General features: G+C 35.5%; 1 protein-coding gene across 1 annotated transcript; it reads right to left on the bottom strand.

The window, feature by feature from the left end:
- Positions 1 to 224: 224 nt before the first annotated feature.
- On the bottom strand, positions 225 to 1,795 carry foxd7 (forkhead box D7). Its single transcript, XM_051717245.1, has one exon. The coding sequence runs from the start codon at positions 1,557 to 1,559 to the stop codon at positions 603 to 605; it is 957 nt and encodes a 318-aa protein (XP_051573205.1). The 5' UTR covers positions 1,560 to 1,795; the 3' UTR covers positions 225 to 602.
- Positions 1,796 to 10,690: the final 8,895 nt, after the last annotated feature.

Here is a 10,690-nt window from a genome sequence, read left to right as displayed (position 1 = left end):
TTTAGGGTAATTATTTACCTTGTTGGAGAAATGAGTCCTATATGTACATAACTGCAAAATGACAGTATGTTGTGGCCTACCATATATAGGCCTTTATTTAAATAATAATAATAATAAAAATAAAAAAACATGCAAATCAAACAGAAAAATATTTTTACATGATCTTTTCACCAGTAAAAATCTCCACATATAGGTCTATAACATTTTCTGATTGCAGTGGGCTATTAAAAAAAAAAGAAAAAAAAAAGAAAAAAAAAACTGTTATTGCCCATTAAACAAATTTAGAATCATGATTCACATTTATTTTTCATTTAAAATTGTCAGTTTTATTTCCGTCAAAACGCTAAAAGGAAATTCGTCATTTAAATAGTTTGAACATTCGAAACTCGGTTATTCAAATATTTCACCATTCCAATAGAATAAAATGCATCAGTTAACATTTTCAGCATGGAACAGAAAAACTTCACTTTGTGGAATCCTGATAAAAATGCTTTTATTTGACGTGATCTAACTCTTGATACTCGGATAAATGAAATAATTCCTGAGAAAAATATTTGTATAAAAATGTTTTTGTTTTTTTTTGTTTTTTTCGCAATGCGCTCCTAGTCATTTACGCTAGCCAGGTGTCTGTGTTTAGTGGTCAACTCCAGGTGATTGTTCAGATTTTGCAGCTTCTGGTACTCATACTGAAAACTGAGGACCCGAGGGAAGCCCACCGGATTGAACAGTGCTGAGGATGCGTATGGAGAGGTCGGAACCACTGGACAGGCCAGGCCAGGGGCGACAGGCTCTATGGCTACTGTTTGAGTCTGTGGGAAAGACTTGGTGGCGAGAGAGTTCCTCGAGAAAAACGTGGACAGAGCCGGTAAAATGCTGCCAACAGGTGGAACACCGATTGGCTGATGGAAGCCAAACGGGTAGATATCCAAACCTGGTAAATGCGCACAGGACGCGCTGAGACCATACGCGCAGTATGGGAGGTTTGGAAAGCCGCTCGGTTGCAGCGCTTGATCTTTGAACATCCCGAATTTGAAGTGCTGTCGTTTAAATCGCTTCCTCCTCCTCAGAAAACTTCCGTTCTCAAACATATCCGATGAATTCGGATCGAGAGTCCAGTAATTCCCCTTTCCAGGATTACCCGGCTCGCGTGGCATTTTTACGAAGCAGTCGTTCAAGGAAAGATTGTGTCGGATGGAGTTCTGCCAGGCCGGGAATTTCTCTCGGTAGTACACGAACCGGTGGCTGATGAAGTCGCAGATCTCACTGAGAGTGAGACGCTTCTTTGGGCTCTGGAGGATCGCCATGGTGATCAGGGCGATGTAGGAATAGGGCGGTTTCACCGAAGTGCCTTTGCTCGAAGTTAAGGGACATATGGGAGAGGGTACGTGGTCCTTATCGTCCTTGTTGGACCGATTTTCGGACAAAGATGCCAAATTGTTGTGTACCTGGTCGGATGCGGAAAGAGCTGAAGACGAAAGATGCTCGTCTCCAGAGTCCTTGCCACCTTCTCCTACCACGTCGACAACGAGGTCATCCATTAAGTCAGTGTCCAGGGTCATAATCCACAAGTGGAGTCGCGAAAAAGTATTTTAAACAAGCAGATGCCCACGCACAAACTTCACAATCTCCTGCACTTGGAAAGGAAAGGCTGATTCTCGTTCCTCTGTTCCTCAGAACACCAAGGAGAATAAATTATATAGAGAAAAAGAGACTACCAATGTTTAATTTGGCCACACAGAAATCGTCAACATTTGGGCGCAGGAGGCTCGGAGAGCTACGCACACAGCAATGTCCATCCGTCCACTCCAGCCCAACTGAATTCCTGCAGCTGTTTGGGGAATCAGATGACGATGATGTCATGACGAAGTTCTTGGGGTAGAAGCTCCACTCCAATGAAAACAGGGCAACTCAACCAGGTTCTGCCTGCAGACAGTCCTCTGAATGGACCATGAGTAATATCATGCCACTGAATTCACAAGGTTATTACCGTATGTCTTTTAACACTGCAAGAAAACAGAACCCATACCTCATTTAAATGTAGCCTCTTTGGCTGCTTAACATCAGGTACCACGTCAGAGAAATCGTGTTAACGCATCAAACCTTTCACACATCTCAACATATTATACAGTATGCATTACTGGGAATTACAAGAAATAAATGAATGTATATACTCATATTATCTACCAACACTTATAAACTTATAGCACATACGAAATAGTTACATGCATTCTGCTGAGTTTAGCCTACATTTCTTTTTCTTTATATGCAATATATATTAACTGAATATGAAGTGGGACACTACTTAAGAAATAGTTACTGTACATAACGTGTGAGATACAGGCTATAAATGGGGTTTCTATATCTAGGAGGTACAGATCTGTGCGTACAACAGATACATTTTACCCAAACATCTCTTAGGTGAAATATTTAGCCAGATATTTATTAGAGCAGTTGATTACCGAGGATAGCAGCTTTAAAAAATATTTTTGGTCCAAACACATTTTTAGGTCTTCTTCTTCTTGTTGTTATTATTATTATTATTATTATTATTATTATTATTATTATTATTATTATCATCATCATTATTAGGCTCATTATTATTATTATTATTATTATTATTATTTGGTCCATTATTATTATTATTATTATTATTATTATTATTATTATTAGGCCCATTATTATTATTATTATTATTACTCATGTTTATTATTACTGACTAAATTAAATTATTACATTTTTATTTTAAGATATTATTATATTATTATTATATTTTATAATATACAATTTATTCTAGAATAGTTATTTATTATATATTTATTTTTTTCTATCTTTGAGGTACAGATCTGTACATACAACAGATCAGTTTTACTCAAACATCTCTTACGTGAAATATTTTGCCAGATATTTAATAAAGCATGTGATTACCGAGGATAGCAGCTTTAAAAGATCTTTGTGGTCCAAACATATTTTTAGGTATTATTATTAGTAGTAGTATTATCATCATCATCTTCATCATTATTATCATCATCATCATTATCATCATCATCATCATCATCATCATTATTAGGCTCATTATTATTACTCATGTTTATTATTACTAAATTAAATGATTATATTTGTATTTTAATACATTATTATATTATTCTAGAATAGTTATTTGTCATTTATTTATTAAATGACAAATCTTATGTGAAATATTTATCCAGATATTTAAAAGAGCAGTTGGTTACCGTGGATAATTAAAAAAATCTTTATGGTCCAAACACATTTTTAAGTCTTCTTCTTCTTCTTCTTCTTCGTCTTATTATTATCATTATTATGAGCAGTACACTCTTAAAAAATGCTGGGTTCTTTTTTCAACCCAAACGCTGGGTTGATCCTGTAGGGTCATTTTTGGGGGGTTATTTTCTCAGTTTTGGGGTAGTTTTTGTGTAACCCAACCGCTGGGTTAGTGGCTGGATCATTTTCACTGACAGTTGAAACTATACACCTCTCCCCCCACCCCGATGAGACAACCCAGCAGCTGCGTCAGGACAGCCCAGCTGATGAGTTACCTGACGTGGGCTTTTTGGATTGTCTTCATGAGTGAGCGGTTCTCAGCGCGGACACATTGGACGATTTATTCGGTGAAATAAGGTTTGTGTCTATAATATCTTTTTTTATCTTTGATCTGTAATATCATTACTGTACACCAGAAAATGCAAAGATACCATTCTATAACCAGAACTGGACAGCTCATATGACATCAGCTGTTATTAGATGTCATGCCAGCTTCGTGAGCTTTGGTTTTACTAGCCTGTGATGCCCACTGGACGCTGAATAGGTTTACTTTTTCTGATTTTTTTTTTTGAGTAATGCAAACGTTTCCTTTCGGCGAAATTTGCCTGTCTGAATCCAAAATATATCACCTACATGATTCATTTAGTTCATACCCTGTATCGCCCTGTCTACACCGGACGCGAGCGGTGCGTCGCTGATTTGAAGGCCGTTTCACAGCACTCGCGTCACGGGCTTCTGGGCTTCAACACACCGCTCTACGCAAGCGTCATGCGGAGCTTCGTCCAACACATGAAAAGCGTTGCTGTGCATGGTAAACATTGAAAACGCATTTGAGTTTAGTGTGGAAAAAAGCCAGGGGAAAAAATAAGGCAACTTTCGAATATCGAATCAAAGTGAGTTTTTCTTTGTATTTTAAAAACATCACCAGTGAGGTAAACACTTGTGTGAAAAATCACAAACTGGTGCAAACGTCAACCTGTTATTGCACAGAAACATTTATATTTATTTTTTAATTTTTAATTTTATTTTATTTTTTATTTATTAACCATGCTTCCAGTATTCTGATGACTGTTAGATTGCTAACATTATGGGTTAACCTTTTTACTTTTCATTCTTATTGTCTCTTTGGAACAAATATGGTGGAGTATATTGTGGAGTACCTCCAGCAGGCTGAGATGTCAAGGCCTTATTGCCCCACATCCTTCACTCAGCAAAACAGACCTGTACATAGATAATTTTGAATTCTTATTTTAATTTAATACATTTTATGGATTTTATTAATTCCTTGCATAGAGAGTTTTCTAGTAATAGACACTAGAATTATAAGTAACATTTAAAGAGACAGTTCACCCTAAAAACTCTCATCATTTACTCACCCTCATGCCATCCCAGATGTGTATGGCTTACTTTCTTCTGCAGAACACAAATGAAGATTTTTAGAAGAATATCTCAGCTCTGTAGGTCCATACAATGCAGGTGAATGGTGACCAAAGCTTTGAAGCTCCAAACAGCACATAAATGCATCATAAAAGTAATCCATATTGTTACAGTGGTTAAATGACTGTGAAAGTGAGAAAAAGTGAGAAACACATCAGTATTTAAGTCCTTTATTTATTTATTTACAATACATCTTCACTTTCACATCTAAAAGTCACACGTGGCACCTGTTTAGGTTTTATTTCAGATGTGAAAGTGGAGATTTAGAGTAAAAAAGGGACTTAAATATTGATCTGTTTCTCACCGACATTTATCATATCACTTTTGAAGACATAGATTTAACCACTAAAGTCTTATGGATTACTTACATGCTACCCTTATGTACGTTTTAGAGCTTCCAAGTTCTGGTCACTATTCACTTGCATATAATGGACCAGCAGAGCTGAGATATTCTGAACAAAACAAATAATTTTAGAAGCAGAAGAAAGGCATACACATCTGGGATGAGGGTGAGTAAATTAGACATTTTTCATTTTTGATTGAACTATACCTTTAATAATACAATGGGTGTTTAATGTTTTTAATGCCTGGTGTAGTTAACATTAATTATAAATGATACTTTATTGTTCTACAACTGTAAAATAGTTTAAATGTACTTATTGAATGTATTTATAATCATCCAAAAAATAAAGGAGCTACCACGTTTACACATTTGTTTATGGTGTGGTTTATTTTACAAAATTTTTTAAGGATAAAACAATCGGAAAATATGAACCCACTTATCCACAATATTCCTGAGTCCCATGATGCTTTGCGGGTGATGTGGGCGGAACTTCCGGTTAAGCGTAAACAATCCTTATGTTATGTACTAACGCAGCGTTAAAAATGACGTATGATCACAGAATTATAGCGAGGCGATATTGTTCTTCACCACCTATCTGCTAATGATTATGGGTTTGAGGATGATGGCCAAATATCGCATATAGAAGCATTTTAGTTATTTTGTTGAGTCTTTATCCATCGATGGAAGAACCTGAGCAGACTAACCTGAAAAGCTATGTAGTCTATTAGCGCCTTCACAGCTGTAAAGTTGGACATGTTTTGGGAACTGTAGATAATTATGTTTATTTTAAAGCATATATTGAGTCTAGTCAGAACCTGAAGAGTTTGCTGTACCGAGATTGTGCACTTACTGCAGATACAGGGGAGGTCCAGACAGCAGGATGCTCATGTATTACAGGACTCAGATGATGATACTGTCATGCTGCCGTTTTTCGGATAAAATACAATTATTTGCGGGAGATGAATGTGTAGTAAACTCAATCTAGCTTTATAAGTGTTATCTTACATAATCTCCGTATCTAAATGCTATTACCTACATGAAATGTTTTAGTGTTGACTGAACAACTGATCCTCTTGATAGACTGAATTTATTGTTCTTGTGTAGGAAATAATGATGTATTAGCAGCCACACAATAAACGGTACCGTACACAAAGAACTACATGCAATACAAATAAACATATTTATTTGGACATACATTATAAACACTGTACACAAAAGTTCAATGTTCTCTGTAAAGCATCTATAAACAGTATTTATTATTAAAAGCTCTAGCTGTACAAATAAATTTAACCCTTGTGTGTCAATTCAAAAAAGTTACTCAGAGGTCCTTAGGGGACAAAAATGTCCGTGTCAAAAAACTGTCATAATAATATTATGTGTTAATATTATTTTCCACTTGCAATGAGTAAATTTTTTTAACCAACATCAGTCCTGATCATAACTACCAAATATTCTTTCATTTTCAGGATTTTAACCCTTTAAATGCCAGCATGTTTATATAATGCCAGTTGTTTTTTTTTTTATAAAAAAAAAAAAGAAAAATAATTATTTTCCATATACTAAATGCTAAGGGAAATGCTCTGACATCCATACCAACACACACACACACAATTTTAGCTGCATCATTTATTCAGTTTGTCTGCAGTGCTCTATAATACAGCAAACAGAAAATAGGAAAAAAGCATGTATTTGCTCCATAGGTTAAACATGAGAAAAATGGCGCCCTCTGGTGGAAAATATTAAAAACTTTAATTTTTAAGCCAGGGCTCCAGAATGAAAACATGATATCATAGAATTCATGGCACTGGGATCAAATATTGCAGTTTTAATGGGTTTCAATGGGGACATTTTTGTCCTTAAGTCCTGAGTGTAACTATTTTGTGTACACAGTGTATTATAGATTTATTATAGGATCTGAGGTTGAAATATCAAAATTCCTCCCTAAAATACACAGCTTTGGCAAAATTTATGCCGTTGGCATTAACACAGCCAAAATGATTGGAAAAGACAAAAATGTCCCGAAGGTCGCACAAGGGTTAATTGATACTGAATTAATGTCCACACTGTTTTCCAAATCACCTTTTCCCCTTAAGGGAAGACATGCAAATTCTGCAAAAGAAAGTGAATTGCAGGCAGGAAAGAGGAAAATCATAAAACAATTAATTTCAAACATGATAAAATATCTCACTACTGTACATGTCTCAAATAATAATTTTGGTCTTCACCTGTAGAATGTATCCATTTAGCATCACAGCATGAAAATAGTTGAAAATATTGTCACTGCTCACAGAAAGTTCAAGAAAAACACTGGTCCTTTTTATACTCAGTAATAATGCCATTCCAAAACACGCGAGGCACTCACAAAAGCCAATGCTAAATAGAAATGAACAAACTCTCAACATTTCTAATGAACTTTCAGCACATGTACACACACACACCTGTTAGCACAGTAATTGTTTATGTAATTCATTGTGCTCCTTTCTGGACATCTATGGCAGCCAGACCGTAACGGTGGATAATATAAGTAATCCCCGCTCTTGACTTCTTGCAAATAAAGTGAAAAGAGCACACAAACAAATTATTCCAAGCTTTTTTCAAACAGATGTTCCCAAGTCAATCCTTCTGTAGGCAGCTGATGGAAGAAGCAGCATCTGGGACTGGAGCGCTTTGCTTTGCGAGTGGTTTCTGATCAATAACATTGCTGTTTTAGATAAAAAGTTAGTTTCGCTTGATTATTAGGATAACCATTAACTGCACACATTGTCCACGAAATTTTAAAGACATCTTACAGCATTTACACTGGCGGCCAGAAGTTTGGTATAATGTACAGATTTTGCTCTTATGGAAAGAAATTGGTACTTTTATTCACCAAAGTGACATTCAACTGTTCACAATGTATAGTCAGGACATTAATAATGTGAAAAATTATTATTACAATTTGAAAAAAATTAAACTACTTCAAAGAGTTCTCATCAAAAAATCCTCCACGTGCTGCAATGACAGTTTTGCAGATCCTTGGCATTCTAGCTGTCAGTTTGTCCAGATACTTCCTGTAGCACTTGTCATGGATGTGGCTGTCTTGTCGGGCACTTCTCATGTACTTTACAGTCTAGCTGATCCCACAAAAGATCCATAACACTCTTCCAATTATCTGTTGTCCAATGTCTGTGTTTCTTTGCCCACTCTAACCTTTTCTTTTTGTTTTTCTGTTTCAAAAGTGGCTTTTTCTTTGCAATCCTTCCCATAAGGCCTGCACCCCTGAGTCTTCTCTTTACTGTTATACATGAAACTGGTGTTGAGCGGGTAGAATTCAATGAAGCTGTCAGCTGAGGACATGTGAGGCGTCTATTTCTCAAACTAGAGGCTTTGATGTACTTCCTCTTGTTAAGTTGTACATCTGGCCTTCCATATCTCTTTCTGTCCTTGTTAGAGCCAGTTTTCAACTGTGTTTGATATAATGGCAAGTGATGTTCTAGTACCAAATTAGCAATTTAGCATGATTACTCAAGGATAAGGTGTTGGAGTGATGGCTGCTGGAAATGGGGCCTGTCGAGATTTGATAAAAAATGACTTTTTTCAAACTTTTTTTTTACATCAGTAATGTCCTGACTATACTTTGTGATCAGCTGAATGGCACTTTGGTAAATTAAAGTACCAATTTCCTTCCAAAACAGCAAAATCTGTACATTATTCCAAACTTTTGGCCACCAGTGTAAAATGCAAGAATCTAGCCGCATGACAGGCAAGCAAGCAGAGAACAGCTACACAACAAAACGCCAACCAATCGCACTTCTGCTAGCCAACCGGAAATTCCGCTCACCTAGCGAAATACAGCGAAATTCTTGTAAAAACGAACCTGCATTTTGGTTGAATAAATAACCCATTTGCTGTGTTAAAATGAACAACCCAGCTTGCTAGTTTAGTTTAGCCCAGCATGTGTTCTGTCCCATATTTAAACAGCGGCTTGGCCTGGGCTAAGCCTATTATTGTTATTATTATTATTATGATTATTATTACACATGTTTATCTTTACTAACTAAATTTAATTATTATTACAAACTTTTGTTTTCTGACAATTATTTAATACAAAAAGTTTATTCTAAAATAGTTATTATTTATTTAATAAATATTATTTAATAATATATTATTTGATATTTCTATTATTATTTGATAAAAATGTTGAGCATTGAAGCAAAAATATATAATAAAATATAAAAAAAATTGTAGCCTATTTTAGAATTTAAAATACACCGAATGTCGTAAAAGTCTATGCCGTCTAGCTTTGAAGCAATGAGGCAAAAATAAGCCATAGACAATTCATATGAATCATATGGTGCCATACACTGTTTCTGATCTTTCCACATATGTCTTCTCTATTCCAATATCTCACATTTCCTATATACTTAAAGTAGTTTTCTTTAATGACAGTGAAAATTAGGCTCATCATATAAAAGTGTTGGGCCGCTTAGATAGAAGTTGAAGTTTTTATTCATATTTCGGAGTTACGAAGGCCGTCGGGTGTTTGTTTTTAATGATGGAGCTCTTTGTTGAAGATTTCTACATTTCCTGCCTATATAATCTAATTCATACCGTAGCCCACCGAGCGAAGAGATGACGTGGGTGGGCATGATTTCCTAAATCTTTCAGGCATGTCCTCAGATTGGAAACAGGCGCAGGGAGAGAAATGAATGAGGGGTGGTTTTGAAAGCGAAAAAGGGGATAATAATACAAACCCAATGCAGTGCAGTTCCACAGATGAAGTGCTGTGATGTGGTATTCATGGATTATGTGGGATTCTTATACACAACATTCTCATAAATTGGAGACGACAATGTGTTCTTTGCAACAGATCTGAATATTTTGTTATTATATTTCTACATAAGATCTTTAGCCTAATAATATAAAGTTATACAAAAGGGGTTGAAATCTTAAAATATAACATTTTGATTTAAAAAGATGACAGAGACAATATTTATAAAGGCTTTAAGCAAAGTTCACATAATGTCTAATAAGCTTAAGGGATAGTTTACCCCAAAATACTGTCATTATTTTCTCGCCCTCATGTTGTTCAGAACCCGTATGTCATTCTTTCTTCGGTGGAATACAAAAAGAAGATGTAAGGCAGAATGTTAAGGACTGAAGGTCTCAGTCACCATTCACTTTCATTCTGGGAAAAAAAAGATGCAATTGAAGTTAATGGTGACTGAGACCTACATACTGTACTGCCTAACATCTCCTTTTGTGTTTCACAGAAGTACGACAGTCATACAGGTTTGGAACAACATTAGAGTGAATTAATTATGACAGAATTTTCATTTTTGGGTAAACTATCCCTTTAATTTGATATCTAAAAGAAGTTTATATTAGTAACTATATTGTGCAATTAAAATAAAAGAATAAAATTACGGATACACACGTAAAATTACGGATTCTGAACAACTTAAAGGAATATTCCAGGTTCAATACAAATTAAGCTCAATCGACAGCATTTGTGGCATAATGTTGATTACCACAGAAATTAATTTCCACTCGTCCCTCCTTTTCTTTTAAAAAAAAAAAAAAGAAAAAACAGCAAAAATCGAGGTTACAGTAAGGCACTTACAATGGAAGTGAATGGGGCCAATTTTTGGA

The sequence above is a fragment of the Myxocyprinus asiaticus genome, chromosome 14 (genome assembly GCF_019703515.2).
Source record: "Myxocyprinus asiaticus isolate MX2 ecotype Aquarium Trade chromosome 14, UBuf_Myxa_2, whole genome shotgun sequence".
NCBI lineage: Eukaryota > Metazoa > Chordata > Actinopteri > Cypriniformes > Catostomidae > Myxocyprinus > Myxocyprinus asiaticus.
The sequence above is the reverse complement of the archived record's forward strand: the minus strand, read 5'-3'. Positions and strand labels throughout refer to the sequence as shown.

Excerpts from the sequence above, each read along its gene's own strand:
- foxd7 (XM_051717245.1), bottom strand. The coding sequence starts at position 1,559 with ATGACCCTGGACACTGACTTAATGGATGACCTCGTTGTCGACGTGGTA.